The 17,288-nt window shown below is 49.7% G+C and overlaps 5 protein-coding genes across 5 annotated transcripts; 2 read left to right on the top strand and 3 right to left on the bottom strand.

Moving 5' to 3' along the window:
- Positions 1–202: 202 nt before the first annotated feature.
- On the top strand, positions 203–490 carry FIESC28_08897 (uncharacterized protein; the record flags this gene model as incomplete). The annotated part of the gene is made up of 1 exon (XM_031163034.1): positions 203–490. One exon carries the CDS (start codon positions 203–205, stop codon positions 488–490), a length of 288 nt encoding a protein of 95 aa, XP_031012927.1.
- A 633-nt stretch (positions 491–1,123) lies between these two features.
- FIESC28_08896 (uncharacterized protein) lies at positions 1,124–1,461 on the bottom strand (the record flags this gene model as incomplete). The annotated part of the gene is made up of 2 exons (XM_031163033.1): positions 1,124–1,242; positions 1,290–1,461. The coding sequence occupies 2 exons, from the start codon at positions 1,459–1,461 to the stop codon at positions 1,124–1,126; spliced, it is 291 nt and encodes a 96-aa protein (XP_031012926.1).
- A 970-nt stretch (positions 1,462–2,431) lies between these two features.
- On the top strand, positions 2,432–3,803 carry FIESC28_08895 (uncharacterized protein; the record flags this gene model as incomplete). Its single annotated transcript, XM_031163032.1, has 3 exons — positions 2,432–2,534; positions 2,584–2,870; positions 2,979–3,803. The coding sequence occupies 3 exons, from the start codon at positions 2,432–2,434 to the stop codon at positions 3,801–3,803; spliced, it is 1,215 nt and encodes a 404-aa protein (XP_031012925.1).
- Positions 3,804–4,224: 421 nt separating this feature from the next.
- Positions 4,225–6,045, bottom strand: FIESC28_08894 (uncharacterized protein; the record flags this gene model as incomplete). The annotated part of the gene is made up of 2 exons (XM_031163031.1): positions 4,225–5,848; positions 5,912–6,045. 2 exons carry the CDS (start codon positions 6,043–6,045, stop codon positions 4,225–4,227), a joined length of 1,758 nt encoding a protein of 585 aa, XP_031012924.1.
- Positions 6,046–13,055: 7,010 nt separating this feature from the next.
- FIESC28_08893 (uncharacterized protein) lies at positions 13,056–14,801 on the bottom strand (the record flags this gene model as incomplete). Its single annotated transcript, XM_031163030.1, has 1 exon — positions 13,056–14,801. One exon carries the CDS (start codon positions 14,799–14,801, stop codon positions 13,056–13,058), a length of 1,746 nt encoding a protein of 581 aa, XP_031012923.1.
- Between the last annotated feature and the right edge of the window lie 2,487 nt (positions 14,802–17,288).

The following is a 17,288-nucleotide window of genomic DNA, read 5'->3' as shown; positions in this document are numbered from 1 at the left end:
TTTCCTCATATCTTATCTTATCTTTCCCTGAAGCGGCGTTCTGGAACATGCAAGACTGCCGATCCCCACGGCGGGGCAGACCTTTAGCGCAATCCCTCACCGAGAGTTCACCGAGATTTTCGACCCCAGAGTAAAAAAAAGTTTAGTTAGAGCCTCTGATCGCAAAACCTCCCAACATCACAACCAAAAAGTCCACATCACAATGCCGTCCGTCAGCAACCCCAACGGACCTTCCAAGAACCGCCTTGCGGCGCGCGCTTCAAAAGCCCGCAAGGAGCGACGCAAGAAGTCCGAGACCCCTAAGGACAAGGTCGCAAAGGCCGACACCACACGAGGCGCGCGAAAGGGCCTTTTGCCTACGAGCGGACCCAGAGCTAAGCTCAGTGCCAAGAAGCAGCGCAAGGTTGAGAAGAGAGCGGCGCACGCTCTGAAGAGAAAGATGGAGGCCGAGGGAGAGGCTGAGATGAAGGGCGAGTTAAGAACGAATTGAGGGTTTGGGTGACCTAGTACTAATTAATTTGATGTAGATGCGCCCGAGGTTGAGACTGAGGACAAGACCGAGGAGGCTGAGATGGCCGATATCCAGTGAGGAACATGCGATGGGGAAGAAGAACAGATGAAACGAACGAGCGAGCGGATAAACAGACTCGCAACAAGCGCCGAGAAAAAAGCCCTTCAACGATACAATTCTTGAACAACCCACCAACGATTGGCGAAGACCCAACGTCGTGTCGAAGGAGATACGATGTGCACCAACTTGAAGAAGCCTACATCGGATACTGGCACAGACGGGAGAGTGTCCATCCTGACGAACCATTCAGCACCGAGTGTCGCAAAGGCGCATATGGAGGGAAATAAACTATAGAGACCCCCGAGAGTAATGAACATAACGATCTGTTTTCGATCTTGACATATTTGGCTTCTAGCTGGCTTGTCCGTTTGGTGATAGTGATGGCAAGATGTCATATCCTTGCAAGTTAAATGTGATATTCCGATGCTGATCGAGCAGTCGCCGCCTCCGTCCCAGTGTGATACGAACGGGATGGAGCTTGTCTGAGTGGTATCGTGGGCGGAATTGCTCGTAGTTGCTAACTTCTTCGAACTTCTTATCTATCTGTTGATGTTATGATTGTGCTGGTGCAGTGCTATCTTTGGAACCTCTTCGCTTCTTAGCCTTCTTTGTCTTCTTCCTGGAGCCCGTCTTCTTGCGTTTGGGTTTCATATACACCTTCTCAGGCGGCCCTGAGTTGTCAGCCAGGCTAACATACCCATAATTGCAGAGTACCTACCAGGAGCAACATTGTCTATCCATGCTAGAACTTTGTCGGTGGCCTTGTTCTTGGTTATAGCAGAGCCAGCTATGGGACGCCTCTTGTTTTTGTTGGAACGACTGAAGAATCTATTGATGCGCGTTGCTATAGGCCATATACACTGAACGACGAGAAAATCGCAGAACCACATGATGGCGTATATGATGTGGCACGCCATGCTGGGCTTGGATAGGCAGATCGGAGCGCTGAGCTATGCAGTCAAGTACAAGGAGGATCCAAAAATGAAAATTGAGGTTGTCAAGAAAATAAAAGATTAAAGCTGATGCCTTGACAACGACATGTTGGTGTTCTCCAAACCTAAAATTGTTACAAATACGGTAGACCTTGTCAAAGTATCAATGTTCTACATCTTTGCACTTAAACAAGGGTTATAATGGAAGTACTAACACTTGGTAAATAGAAAGTTTCAGCCGTTTCTTCTGGTAGTTTGTCTGGATCTTTACAAGATGTGGTTGACTGGATTTCCCCTGAATCGTACGCATCACTCCGAATTGATGATGTTGGCCAGTGAATCTCAATCAGCCAATCATGGCAGACAACAACAAGAAGATGAATCTGTATCAAAGAATGTGGCTTATTAGTCGGTAATCTCATCCACTTATGTCCGAGTCGCGAGCAGTCTCTCAGAGTTGCTTCCTTACGCTATATGCCTGTATATCTTATAGGAAGCCCCTGTTTCCTGGACATAAGGTGTGAATAGTATCTTGATACGAAAACACCTACCTTGGAAGTCATCATGCTGCCAGAAAGGATGATAGGCTGAACGCTCAGGTTTGCCTAGTGATCATCCTACCTTGATAAAGGGTTGCAATCCGATATTGACAAACATTGTTGTTCGAAAGGTCTTTGTCCGAAACAAAATAAGTTACTGACCTAGATATAGACTAAGATTGAACCTCTTAGGCAGATGTCCCATCACTACAAGCAGTGATTCACATACCCTGAAAAAATCGGTTCCTCGGGCACTCTATTTCTCTCCCCTTCAACTCAACAACCTAGGCAGATACCTTCTTTCATCTTACTTCTTTCCTTCTCAACTCTTTCATCCCTTCCCATCATCAATCGCTGGGATGAATGATCTCAATTGCACTACGGATGAAATGACTCTTACCAACAACCCTGACGAACCAGGTCCTTCTGATACTCATTCCGATAGCGATGATTCCAGCAGAACTGTATACTTCTCTCCACCGGAGACTCCACGTATGAATCTTTGTTCCTAAGTTCTACCCTTAACTAACATAAACGACAGAAGGAAATGTCACCGCCACCGAGACCAACAGCTTCAGTCAACTCTGTCTTGACGGCGTCCCTGTCAATCTTATGACCGCCGACTTCAAAAACTATCTCTTCTACACCTCGAACTTCCGTCTCCAACAAGCCAAAGAAAGCCGTGTTAGTCTTGAAGATATTGTCGTTGGTGATGATTGCCTCCCTACTTGGTCCGGTCGTACTTGGGACCCTGCTTCAGAGTCTCTACACCACAACATCCAGTCTCGTCTTGCTGCTCACGATGAATCCCAGCAAGCTAACAAGCTAGTACGCGAGGACATCATCTGGAAGACTAGCTTGAAGTTGGAAGAAGCTAGAGCTCAGGAGCTTGCACTGGAGGATATTTACATCGGATTGAACCTGCTACCTGTCTAGGGCGCGGCAGCAGAGGAAGCGATCCGATTCCTGCAAACTGAAGACGAAGATGAGTACCACACTCCAGATCTCAGAGAAGATGATCTCGTATCTACTGAGGATATTGAGGCTGAACAAGTCCCTGACACTGAAGGGATTTGGCCATGCGAAGGCGCGATGGCCGAGTTTCATGATCATTCCAGCTTCTTAGGCCCATCATTTTCCTCTTCCTCCGACACTGACAGCGACGGCGAGTCCGAACCCGAAGACCAACCAAGCCCCATCGAAACCTTCGACGACATGGTTCAAGCCGATGCCATGTTCGATCCCGAGCCGCACTACCCTGATTCTGATTCTGATGAGCCAACCATCTTCCACGGCGCCCACGTTGTGGGAGTTCCATCTCGATATGGCGACGTTGATCTCGAGATCTACGAGGTATACGATGATGAGGACGTTGAAGATCTCCCCGAGATGGAGCTTTGCCTGGAGGGAGACATTGATGAAGAGCTATTCAACGCTGAGGAGGTAGTTGATGTTGAGATCGAAGGGAGTCAGCTCATTTGCACCGGTGCACTTTTTGAGGAAGGAGAAGAAATGGATTTGGATGATTTACAGATCGGCGGTGCTAGTATTGGTACTCGAGAAGATGGAGACGGTGCGACTATGGAACTTTCTCGTGGGTGTTTTGGGAATGAGGTGATTCAGCAGCGGATTGGCGCCGAGAACGAAACGGATGATGGTCTTCTTTCCAGCTCTCAGGAGGGCCCTGTTGCGGAACAGGCGATTTCATACGATTGGACTGGCGATATTTTTCGGGAGACTGAGGAGGGGTTCTCATGGTGATTTAGACGGTATTTGGCGTCAATCGGGTTCTTTCATCTCATGCATCTAGACTCTTGCACAGCTACTAATTACAAGCAAAGTATTGATCGTCGTATAGTTCCGTCCAACTCTCTCATTTAGTCCTCTCATTTGACCTTCTCATTCAGTGCCAAATAGTAACAGCTTCTCAACTTCATCATGCCATCGTTTAGAATCTACCAACCTCCCACACCTCGTCCTCATCTACATCCATAGGCACAATAGGGCTAAAGCTTTGTTGCACATACTGGGTCAAAGCCTCCATGCGTCCGGATGAGGCAGGCGAAGAGAGCGAAGACGACCGAGCATTAGACGCCGGAGCAGCAGGTGCCTGCGCGGCAAGTAATCCTGGGATAGGCGAGCGAGGCACAGGAGGGCTCTTCAACCCAACGACCCGAGCCATCTAACCCTCCAACTCCGTGACACGGTCCTTCAGCTGCTGAGTTTCCTTCTCGAGATCTGCCATTCGCTTCCCAACAGCGGGGCTGACGGCAGAAGATCGTCGAACTCGAATCTGTCTTGGGGTTCGAGTGGAAGCGTCATTATGAGGACTGCCATCCGGGTGCCTCACAGTGATCGAGCCTCGGCCAGCAGAGGGACTTCCAGGACTGACAGGAACTGCGAAATCATCTATCTCGATAGGTGTAAGAAGTGAGCTAGGGAAAGAACGCTTCAGACGTTTCGGGGTCCTGAAAAAATGCGCAGTTGGTTGCGTAGGTGTCGCTGTGTTTTCAACAGCCTTCAAATGAGAAGCGCATTGAGCGTGCTGTCGAGCGAAGCCAAAATGAGCAAACGGTATGCCACGACGCTTGCAGGCAGCCTTTGTGCAAACCCAGGCAGCCTTTTCGTCATCATATTCCACGTCAAGAAGCGGTTCTTCTGGCTCTGGGCTCGGTTCTTTGGCAAGAGCATGGGCGTCTGTCGAGCAATGTTGTTTGGCGTTGTGCAGGAGGCGATAGGTAGCTCCGAGCTTTTGGCAGCCTGGCTTCACACATTTCCAACCACCGCCGCTTTGGACGGCTTCCATACCCTCTAATTCCTCCTGGGACTCGTCGGAAGAACTGAGTTCGAAATCCGCTGTAGCATGCGCGTTAGAGTTGAAGTGCGACCGGGTGTTGTTCAGGTTTTTCATGATCTTGTGGTAGCCCTTGCAGCCTTGTTTGACGCATCTCCATAGACCACCATCTTGAGTGACTTCCATGCCGTAAAGATCACTTGTTTGCCAGATCTCTTCATCGTTATCGTCGGGGTCTTCAGTGTCTGTAGAGACCAGGTCCTCTTCGGTCAGGGCGTGACCAAAAGATCTGCTGTGTTGCCTCATGGCCGTGTAGGTTTCGAACTTCATACCCAGTCTGGGACACTTTTCGTTGATACACATTCCCATGTGGTCGCCGACATAGAGAGCTATTCCGGGGAATGATTCAGGGCCGCTGTTGTACTCAAAGTCCTCATCTTGGAGCGGGAGCTCCCACCCATTACGATGGTCTTCCTCCTGAAGATGTCTGTAAAAGGTTCTTGCATTCTTAAAATCCTTCCCGAACAGCTCGCAGTCGGACCAGTTGCATTTCAGGGCTCGCATGGCTTCCTGATCAGCGCAGAGGTGTTCAGCGGGAGTGTTCCTCAACAGAACTCGATTCAGGTTGGCAGCAATCTGGTGAGCGCCGGTATCTGCATGGCGGTTGAGCTCAGACTTGCACTTGTAATCCCTGAGGTAACGGTGACAACAGGGCTCGTCGCAAAAGTAGTCACTAGAATAAGTGACTTGAAGGGTAGGGTGGTAGACATCGTCACCAGTGTTCTGGGCACCGGTGGTGGAAGAAGGCGAAAAGAGGGATTCATTATCCTGAGGTTCACGATCGCTCTCATCGTTCCGGCGGTGACCCGACGAATAACGGAGATGCTTGAAATACAGAGCACCAGTGAAGAACATCATTCCGTACCGCTCACAGTCTTCGGCTCGACAAAACCATTCGACTTGATGGCCACTTTCTCTCGCGTGCCTGCTTAGAGCAGGCGCGGCTGCGAACCTGTACCCACACTCGCCACAAGCGTATGGGCCTTTGTGCCAGTTGAGATCATGCTTCTAGCACTCGTCAGCTGAAGCGAATGTGAAGCCATCGCAGCCGATGTAGGGACATGTTAGAGTCTTGTTTTCGGGTGAATTCGGACACTCGAGAGACGTGTAGCCCTCAGGCGGATCCCAATCATCTTCCGAGTACTCCATGTTGATGAAGCAAGAAAAGATAGCAAGATGATACGAACCTCTTACGAGCTCGCGAGATGTTCGAGGTCTGTGTTTCTGTAATCCTGAAATGAATTGATCTCTGAGAACTTGTATTCCAGGCAGCTATTTCTATTCACAGCGAAATTAGGGGCAGTGAATCAGTCACCCGGCAACGCGGGGTACCTCTATGCAAGCGCACTTGCTTCTAATGTTATGCACAATTATTACAATTGAATTTCGATTACTTAAACCGAGGGGCTCTAGTGCAATTGAAGTTAAGTGCGAAACGTTCTGCTATTGTTACTGTGGTGGGCTATTTCTCAAGTTCGTGTTCGCCCCTTTTTGGAACTCAACCACCAGCATTTATTTAAGTGTTCAACACCGACTGTCACCAACATTCAAGGGTGGGTACAATGATATCCACTGTCTGAGGAGCCAATCTAGTGGTAATCTAGTTGCTCGAAAGAACATAGCAAGCGTGAAAGGTGAGTGTTTGGACGTGGGAGGCTTCACGCATGAGTTGCATCGAAGGATGCTAGGAAAAACATATTGCAGAATCTCAAACAAAATTTTAACAAATAGCCGTCCGGTATGGTGTAGTGGCTAACATTTCGCGCTCTCAACATCAGTTAAGAGATCAGTACCGCGGAGCCCAGGGTTCGATTCCCTGTACCGGAGTTTCTTTTTTTGCCTTCGTACCTTCTGTTCTTGCCCAGGTATCCAAACTGTTTCAACATTTTTGAATCCGGCGGAGTTCCTTGTAGTGAGTGACTCGACTTCATTCGCACATCGTACTCGCTGGGACTTCAGTGGTAGTGTTTCATGATGGACTTGCGAGTAAATCGTTGGATGGGCTCAGGGATTCATTTCGAGGGTGGGATAGAGTGCATTAAACGCGTCCAACTGCCCAACAAAGGCAATCGATCGATCAGTTGATGAACTTGGAGTGAGCATCCTCGAGGTGTTGGGATTGTTTGTTCTATATGGCTTATTCGGATAGAGTCTCGCTGGCCTCCCTGCTACTATGTACAAGCGATATGAAACAAGACCTTCGCTCGACCTTGATCATCGAGATGAAAAACGGTATGTATTCATCGAGGACTAGTGAAATACGACTGACAAGAACACTGGTTCTATTCCATTTTCCGACCCGATCAACATAGGCATGTTTTATACGTCCTCTTGTAACCTCCTTCTCAGAACCCAATAATTTGCTCCCGAGTGCAGAGTGCTTTCTCATAGTAGAATATCGTTCCCAGCAAGTGAAGCCTGATATTGTTTCACTGCATCTTGCTCTCCTGACTTTGTTCCCAAGTCTCCTTCAAATAGTTGTACCACTCCTTGAATATAGGAGAACATTTCCCCTCTCATCAAACGTTCTCCCTTCTCGTGCTACAAGCAGTAGAAATCATGAGCCACCTTGAAGAGAGGGGATGTGACAAAATCGTACACGCTCCAGGACTTTCGTCATGTCTTCTCTGGTTGTCCTTGTAGAGGAGCTGAGGGTTTGTCTCCTGCATCTGGCGCTCGCTTATGCTGATTCGTAGGCCGTCAGCGAGACGGGGCTCGAGGATCAACAACTCCAGCGTATAGCTGCGTCTCACGCCCAGATACTCGTGTCGAATTGAAGGTCGGAGGTACTAGTTCGAACTGGTTGGTAGACTGGCTCATAGGGCGAAGCAAGCCAACCCCCTTCTCTTGTAATACTCGATGCTCAAGGCTCGACCGAAGTCAGCAATAGCACCCGTAGAACTGAAGCCTCCTTTTATCCATGATACGCTCAAGATAATGACATCCAAGTTTCTTTCAACAAAACAAATAGATCACTGAACTAGGAAAGAGGAAGAAAGAAGAATTGGAGTTGTTGGACTCCCCAATACCATTGAGCTGGAATAGTCCATCTGACAAGGCACTGCCGCCTATTTGACTTCCTTCTGGTGCCTGGGTGGATAGCGTTTGGAGCTCGAGCCTAACAGCATCGAGTTACTCATTTGCGGTAGGTTGTTGTAGCGCCGTAACATCTAAGATTCAGTCCATGGTGGCTGAGAATAGTCGGATCAGTGACCATGCCTTGCTCAGTTCCCTCTTCCCACTGGGTTGATCGGTCGGGGGTAGTAAGATGGATGAACTGGACTTGTTCAGTTTTCTATGCCCATGTGGTCAGGAGAACCGCCAAGTAACAATAGTAGCAATGCCTCTCAAGGCACTCCATGTACTCGCTAACGGCCTGGTCCTCTTATTCTGGACGCAACCATCGGACGCAGGGTCCAGGGGATTTCGAATGGTGGCACATGCTTTGTCCTGGCCATATTGCTGCCAGGCAAAGAGGAAACCTTGGTGTAGTGACACTTGGAGACAAATATAATCGTACTCTGCTTGTCGCGTTACAGCTTTGACGGGCGAGAACTCAACTAACCCTCCATGTCGCTAGCAAACTATTGTCCACTCGGTCGACATGAGATGTAAGGGTACTCTGGTCCTGTTGGGTATGTAGATCATCATGCAAATCATCTGTCAGATCCACTGGTGGATGAAATTCACTATGAGGGGTATTGCAAGCTCTGCCAGACGTCTTGCGTGCTGCATCTACGTCCTCTGCGCCCTCAACTGCACGGCCGACGGCAATGGTCTCTTGCAATGGGGCTATCGGGATGTTTGTGATGGGGCCCAACGGAGAATGACCGGGTTGTTCATCACAAGAACGCCTAGAAGCCACTGAATTATTCGATTCAGCGAGCCTGTCGTCGCATCGAAGCACCAGTACTCTACTCAGTAGAAGAGGATTCTCCGGAAACAGAGAGGGGCAAGATTCTCTTGTATCGTGCTGCTGTCCATGATAACAGTTGTTGTGCGCCTTCAGATGCGATGCACTCTTGTCCTTCTCTTCTCCTTTTTGCACCCCCCTGAAATTAGACTGATGCTGGCTGATAATGATAAGAATGAATCGTTATCGATATCAATTTCCTCGAGGAACTTCTTCATATCGCGGGTTTCGTAGAGCCACCTCTTCATTACCGGGCAGTTGTTATCAAGCCACTCGACGCGGACTCTGCTATTGGCGGAAACGAATTTGCTGTTGTACACCCCGTGAGTCCCCGAGTTTGATCTCGTCTCGAGGAATACCTGGGCATAGATGCCCTCAGGCCGATCAATACAGCCGCCTGCTTCGTTCTCGTAAGATAGATCCAAGACCCGCCGCTACAACGCATACGAACACCCCAAAGCGAGCCCGCACCAATTACGTGTACCCATCGACTCAGAGCAACGCTTTCATATCGTAGCTGTTGAGCGAATGGAAACCGCCATCGGAGGCGAAGAAGAAGAGCTCGATGTGGACGCCCTCTACAACAGCCTGCCCGCATGTGCTGCTAGCAATTAGCTGCCATACCCGATACCTTTAAGGCTTGGACATAGATGCTTCTTGATGGGAGCTGCTAGCATCAGGGATTCTGGAAGTCTCTCGATGCAAGCTACTGGCTAGCATTCTCTTGAGTCGTGCGATGCCCCCCATCTGTATAATCGTGAACCAAGCCCGTGATGCATTGGGCTCGAGGATCTCCAGAAAGAAATGCCTTTGCAGGTTTGGCTGGCCATTTAGGACAACTTTTGGGCTGGCAGCGCACTGGCATCTTACTGTGACGCCTAAGCATCTTGTCGCTCTGACCGTTTGGCCACAACCTGGCGCATGGGATATCAAGGATAATCCCCTTCGTACTGATGCGCAATGGTCGAGAGTCTGTATCATCGCGGCAACACAGACTCATGGCAATGCTTAGGGGTAGGTGGCCTGATGTATTGAAGACCCCATATCTTGAAATGACAACTGTCCATCGATGATGCGCGCAAACTGGGGCCCTGTCCTGAGATGAACAGTTTCGAAAGAAACGTCTCCAGCTGCGTGGGCCAGTTGGTGGATTGTGTGTCTGATGGTGTCAGGTTTGATGGAGGGTTGAGTATTGGGTACTGTTGCGAAGAAGGCTGATGATAAGGATAAGGGAGGTAGGTGTGGTTGATGATACTATCGTTGATGATGCAGGCTGATACTTCCGAGGGAGTGTTGGCGGAACAGATCGAGGTGCTGATGGTGACTAGAAGGTTTGAGGAGAATGGAGCAACAACTGTTACAGTATCATTGTGGCTGGATCTAGTGGTGTGGTTTGAGTGATGAGGGTTGCCTTGGTAATTTTGTAGTTTGTCATGAAACTGGCTATCCTCAAGGACAAATGTCTCATAACTATGATGGGTTTTCGAGTCATCTGAAACAGGACACCCAGAATGCTTTAGGTTGAATCGATTGAGTTCCATTTGTAACTTTTGCGTTACATGGCTCCGGGGCAGATGCATACTGAGCTATCCTCGCAAGAAATCGTCCATTCTTTGCGTACTTGGCACCCTATTCCAGACGACTCATAGACTCATTGCGATTAGAGAAGATTGGTATCTAAGGAGTTCCAATGGTCATCTCCAGAGATCGGGCGGGACGTAGGATGCTGGTCGGCGATAAACTGAACGGCGGTTTTGGTCCACTCATCGTTACCTTGGAAGGTACCGAAGAAGGGTTTGTTGGCATCTGAACACCGCATGAAGGTTGCTCCTTCGTCGATAATATATATAAGTAACTTCGGGGCCTGCGAGTGTCAGATGAGAAAGATTATGTGTTGAGGGATAACGTACTTGGCCCGTGTTTGTGTTCCTGAACAACGTTAAGTGGTTTTTGCAGCGATACTTAGTTGGTGTTTCTAACGAAGTGATCTCTTGCGGTGAAAAGTTGAGAACTTAGGCTTGATGAATGGAGAAGCCTGTAGGCCGCAGCGGTGGCGACCCATCTTGGGAAGTAAGTGATGGTATGTTTGGGCCTGGACTTCCAAGTGACGGTAGTCTTCTCACAGCTCATAATAGGTCAGTTATGAGAAAGTAGGAAGGGACTCATGGTCAAACTTACTCCGATATCTGACAGGGTCGGTGGGCTGCGAAGGTTCATCGGTGCCAAAGGCCGATGCATTGTGTCGATGTTGTCGTAGTTTCAAGGGCAACGACTCCAAGGCAACTTCTATTCGAGCTCATTCTTGGGGCGGGCATTGAGTGATGAGCCATGCCCAATTTGCAAAGTACGGAGACAATGTGCTCGGGATAACACCACTTCTCAAAGAGTCGTTGCCTTTGGCTGGACATAAGGGAGCATAAGTGAAGATAAACGACTCCTTGAGAAGTGCTGTGTAAATGTGAAGAAGCAACTCAGGACTTGGGGGAAGGAGCAAGAGCATACGGAGACTTGTTCTTACAAATTACTAAGCCAGATGAATGCCAGCTATTCTACAGATACTATGAGTCGGCAATTGATATTGTTTGGCTGCATACCTACATATCGCATCGCAGTGACGGAACACCACAGCTGGGAAGTTGAAGTCACGATGGACATGACGTTGCATATCTTGCGTATGCTCCCGTTTCAATTACATTTACCCTGTCTGTTTGTTTATGAAACTGGAGTTGTTATCATGGGTCTATTGGATATCTGACACGGCATAATGCATGGCCATTAGGACCACTTCGATCCTTCTGATACATCCCAAACACGACCATCTCCTTAATTCGATGCATACGTATTGACTATTGAAGTTTGTTCTACACCCGTATATGCACACGATGTCACTTATTCACGCGGATCCGCGACGGAGTACGCTGTTGGCATTGCATCACGACTATGTTAACCCACAGACTTGAAGGATCAGACACGCTGTAAGTAAACAAACAACATCTCCACGATATCCTCTTCGCTTAAATCTTGACTGCACGTGGCCATCTACCAGGCATCATGTCTCGCCACCTCATTCATCCCCACTGACACTTCAGCCCTCAATAGTCCCGAAACGACGTCCTGTGATACTCCAGCCTTCCTTCAATTGGATCCAAGGCAACAATCCGGGGACGCCTTTCATTACGCGTCTACCCGCGGCTCACCGTCCCAAACAAGATACCCTCCCGGAGGCGCAAGCAAGATCCCGTGCAAAGATGTCACTTTCCGTGTCCAAATAATCTAGACCCGGTTCTGTGTATGAACGAATCAGACAGGGACGTGTACTTGTATCGCTACGGCGTGCACCACATCGAGGGTTACAAGTTGTGACTTTGGATGCGGGTCTTGTCACTCATGATACTTGCCGAGAGGACAAATGCGACCTATCAAATGAACTCCGTTCAATCCGGGGCAATTAGACACCTCGGCCGATCATAACCCGTGAAATTGTTCACGGCGGCGCAGAATCGTGTCAGCTTATGCTTGTGTGCGATCAAAATCGCCACCAAGATATGTGATAGTGTAAAGGTGGCTGGGTTGTATAGCCTCACGATAGGAATGTTCATGTAGACATCAGTAGACAAGTATAGATCACAATAGAACAGTAAAAGTGCGAGGCGAATTAGCTTCATTTCTAATCAAGCCAGGCCATATCTCAGGCCTGCCTCCTATCTCTATCTGATATAAAATCTCGTCATCCGAGTAAGTAAGAAACCCGAGCGAGTGTGGTATCCCCAACGCCGATGATGATATGGAAAAACAGAACTAAAAACAGATAGAGCCGCCCAAACGTGTCCCTTACCGATGCCATGAATGCTGCGCTCCCTAACAGCGTACAATGAGTGGCCCTGGGGGTCACAAGAACACACAGCGACAAAGCCAAGAAAACACGTCTACCATGCAAACTTGTCTTTCCACAGCGATCCGTGCATGCCTTCCAGATGCCAGGAGCTAAACTCAACAATATGGTGGTGAAATCAAGCAACCACTACCCTTCACGCCAATCATCCCGCATCCCGATCGCCTGGCTGCGATCGAGGAAAGTTTCGTATTTCGTAAGACATATTTCGTGTCGTTAAGTATCAAAACAAGATAAATGATAAATATCAATGCCGGGGCTAAGATAGTAAAGAAAACCCAAGTGCTGAATACATTCGTTCGAACGCCGTGGAATGATGCCGCGTGACGATATATGTGAAGGTTGACTTGCTAACTAGGCAGCGTACGCTTCATGGTACTTGGGGTACTCGCTGAACTGCACGTCACCGTAACTTGAAGTCTTGACCTTGGAGAATTGGGCGCCGTAGCTACCAGAGTAGCTAGCGTCGCGAGAAGGCATGGGAGGGCGCTCGACGACACGTACACCAGGTGTGTTGGCGTAGTATCCGTAGGCATCGGTGGGCTCAGTGGTGCGCGAGTAAGAGTTCTGGAGCGTTGTACGGCCACCATCCACTCGGTACTGCATCACATGCTCGCCACGCGATTCAGGAGAGCGGTGCTTCTTGCTGCTGCGATGAGCCTTGCGCTCACGTCGAAGACGCTCGTACTCGTCCTCGGAATCACTCTCAGGAATTTGGGCCTGATGCCTGGTGCGGCCTCGACCGCGGGGATCCAATTCGGGATACGCGCCGCTGAAGGTCTGAGCTCTCGCAATGCCTGGTGCGTAACGGCTGTGGCCTTCGGTAGGCAGAGTAGAAGTCCGGGGAAGGTCGCGTCGGGGAGGGGAGCTCGTCGGCACACCAGTAGCAGTAGCAGACTTGTGCATGTGAGGGCGAGCAGTGGGAGGAGTAGCCTCAACAGGATCATCAACAACCTCAGGCTTGGAGTAAGCCTTCTCGCCAGATGAGTTACGTCTGGGCTTGGCGGATGATCGGCGAGCGTCGTCGTCTTCGGCGGGGGCGGCGAAGGGCGAGCCAACGGGAGGTGGAGTGGGCGCAGGAGGCTGAACATGCCGGGCGAAAGAAGATTGGCCCTTGCTTCGAGAGGCCTGGATATAGCTCATCGCAGCATCGGCCTTGCTCTGATATTCGGCAGTCTGATATTGAGCGGGAATAGGAGGCGGGGGCATCGAGCTGGTAGGAGGAGGAACAATCTCTTCACGGTGCGTCGATCGATCACGCTCGCGTCGCTCATCGTGCTTCTTACTTGACTTCTTCTTGTCAGACTTTGAGACGGGCTCACCGTCGGTCTCGATGTAAGGTTTCGTCTTCTTGCTCTCCGTTTCCCGCTTGCGAGACTTATCGCGAGCCTTCTTCTCCTTCTCGGCGCGTCGGGCTTCCTTGGCGGCTTCCTTGGCTTCCTTTTCGGCACGTCGAACGGCTTCTTCGACCCTTCTTTTTTGCTGACGCTCACGCTCCTTCTCCTTCTCTCGCTCACGCATTTCTCGTGCATACTCCTTCTCTCGTTCCCTCTCTTCTCTTTCCCTGTCTTCACGTCTTGTTGAAGTCTTTTCCTGGTAGGACTTTTCTCTCCTCACAGTTCGGACTCCCTCAAAGATATCAGCGGCGCGAGGATGATCATCCTCGTAAGAACGCGAATATGAAGAGTAGCCTCTGGGACCTGGTGAAGGTCCTCGAGTAGCCTTGTAAGTGCGCTCAGGGGTGTGAATTTCGTATTTATATGTAGTTGCAGGGGTAGGTCGAGCTGAAGAGGGGCTTGCCGCAGCGCTTGTCTGACGACTTGACGCGCTTGCAGCTGCCTTTGCCCTCATTTGCTCCCGAAGTTCCGCGAGTCTGGCCTGATCATCGTAGCGTTTCCGCTCCTTCTCGTCGGCCAGTAGTTCGTAAGCGGTTTGAACCCGTTGGAACTCGTCCTGCTTCTGAGCCTTTAATGTTGGATCCTGGACTTTGTCGGGATGACATTTAAGAACAAGCTTTCGGTGCGCGGATCGAATTTCGGGTAGCTGTGCATCCTTGGCAACACCCAGGATTTTGTAAGGATCAGGAGTTTGTGTAGACATATTGGATGAGTTGATGTCGACTACTGTTTAAGGTGTCGAGTATATAAAATAGACAAATGTTGTTCGTGAAAATGTCTATTGCATGGATCCGAAGGTCGTCGGAAGGGCGAGGCTTTGGCGGGTTTGATAAGGCTGTGTCCTACAAGCAAGGCAGGGCTGGGAGGCCGTTTGTATATTAAAAGCCAGTTGGGTATAAGTTGATGTTGTTGAGTGGTCTGGGCTTTTGGGGGCGGTGTCTTGTGAGTCTCGTCGCCAGAGCACCTAAGGCGGGTGGATGCTCGGATTTGCAGGGTACCGTAGACCAGGCAGAAAACTTGAACTTGCAAGTAAATGCAATCAATGCCAGATCAAACGAAAGACCGGGGTAGGCAGGCGAGAGTCTTGACGTGAGCAGCCGGCTGCTGAACACGACAGAAAGTAAAGATGTAAAGTTTGGTGGTGTTGATTTGGTTGTTCACGTCCACGGGGAACAGAGAAACAATGAGGGAGAAGGAGACAGCGGTCGTTGGGGTATTGAAGAACAAGAGGAAGATGAGGTCACGGGCGAAGCGTGGTAGAAGACAGGGGGGACTGATTCGCCGGTACAAGGGGTCGATAGAGAGGACGGGCTAGAGTCTTGATCGTCGACGCCAGGGAAGGGGGTCCACGACTCTGGAGGGTCGCCTTTGGCTTTGGGGGTGCCCGGTCGCCGGTCAAGGCGGTCCACCTGTGCTGTCTCGTCTGGTGGTGCGTCGCGCTGAGCTGCTTGCTAGTGGTCGCTGTCGGTCCAGAAGGTGGTCCCCTGGAGGGGTGCTGTAAGCGGTACTGGTTGTGGCCGCAAGTACTTGAGAGGTAGTCAGAGTCCCTCTTTGCGATGGAGTTGGGTCCCGTCTGGTCTGGTCTGGCCGTTGTGGAGTTTCTCTTTTTTTTTCTCGAGTCGTGACTTGGTTATGGACTCTCGAGACCTGAAAAGAGTCACTTCTCTACCGATGAAATCCGTTTATCGCCTTTGAAATCTTGATTTTCTAGAATGAATCAAGTAGCTACGAGCTACTGATTAAATCGAATGGTTTGACTCGTGAGGCGTGTGATTGAAACGAGGTGGCTGGGCGCTCCAAAGCAATGTAGGCGTAAGTACCTTCCCTGTGCCAAGGACTTCTGCCTGAGGCCCCAGATGGTTGAATAGTGTCGAGGTACGTACTCTAGTGGAGTGAAAAAGAATCAAAACGCAACGGAAGATCAGAGTCAATTGGGCGAGGGGAATTTGTTCCTTGCTTCAAAAGGCAAAGAATCCAGGAACGTGGCGAGTTGAGTTTACTTTAATTCAGTTTTAAAAGTCTTATTCGTGTTAAGACGCTTGAACGGTTTAATAATCGCCTCCTCAGCCTCCTTTAGAGTCGTGTTTTCCGTTTCGTGTTTTGTCCTCGTCGGCGGCGGCGGCGATTAATCATGAGCTGACTAGTACCTTGAACTGAACTGACACGACGGAACAAGATGCTTGGTAAAAGGGATCGGTGTTTTTTTACCCTCTTGCAGTATCCGTACGTCCTGGGCGAATAGCGTCACGGTATATGGAGAATCCCGTTGGAAGAGACAGCAACTAATGGAAGGACATCGAATGCTTTGAGCCCAGCCAAGAACAGCGCTGCTGCAGCCCGCACTTATACCAGGTTAGTGACTGGTCCCCTGGTTGTTAGTGGTCAATTGCGCGCTCTTTCACTGAAATGGCTCGTGAAATGCGTGCCCGGGGGACTTGATTCACTGGAAGTGGGTTTGTGGCGCGGTTCGCTATAGGTACGCGGATCTTACGAGTCGAGACACGTGGAGGTACATGCATCTTAGTGGCGAGTTAACCGAGCTAAAGGTACCGTGCTAGATGAGTCAGGTAATGGCTCATGTACCGCGTCACTGTTTCGCTGCGCGAGGACGACGCAGAAAGGAAGCGGCCGCGGAGGGCGATGAACCAGAATGACTGGCCATGGCCCATTATCTCATAATGGGTGTAAGATCAGATATAGCCTCGGATTTAGATCAATTACTGGTTTTGAATAATCCCCGTATCCAAAAGTGTCAATCTTGATTACAACGTTCCCCTTGATAATCAATTGCTTAGTAGAAGGCGACTCCGGTGTGGTGTAGTGTAGTGACTGTTTAAGGCAAAAGATTCGGTACCTCGCATTTCAGCTATGCTAAGCCCGACTCTAAAGTCCTCAATAATCGGAGTGGCTGGTGTGGCGAGTAAGACCCTTCAATTCAAGTCCGTCCGTCTTTGTTGAGCTCGGGGCAAACCTCGGAAATGTCCTTGAATATCTTGTTCATTTACCGTAAAGATGAGCCATCAGAATCATGTACAATGATGAGGCAAGGCTTTCCAATGCTCCGGGTCTGTCGTCAATTCAGGGTCCGAGTGGAGATAATCATCCATTGAGTAGCCCGACCCCGAGGTACCGTAGCCCGACAACTCCATGAAGCTGCTGAGCTGTATGAATCAGCCCAGGAACATCCTGA

Source organism: Fusarium coffeatum (assembly GCF_003316985.1).
Source record: "Fusarium coffeatum strain FIESC_28 chromosome Unknown BRIP53273_contig_216, whole genome shotgun sequence".
Classification (NCBI taxonomy): Eukaryota; Fungi; Ascomycota; class Sordariomycetes; order Hypocreales; family Nectriaceae; genus Fusarium; species Fusarium coffeatum.
Note: the sequence above shows the minus strand (reverse complement) of the source record. Positions and strands in the feature narration are given on the sequence as shown.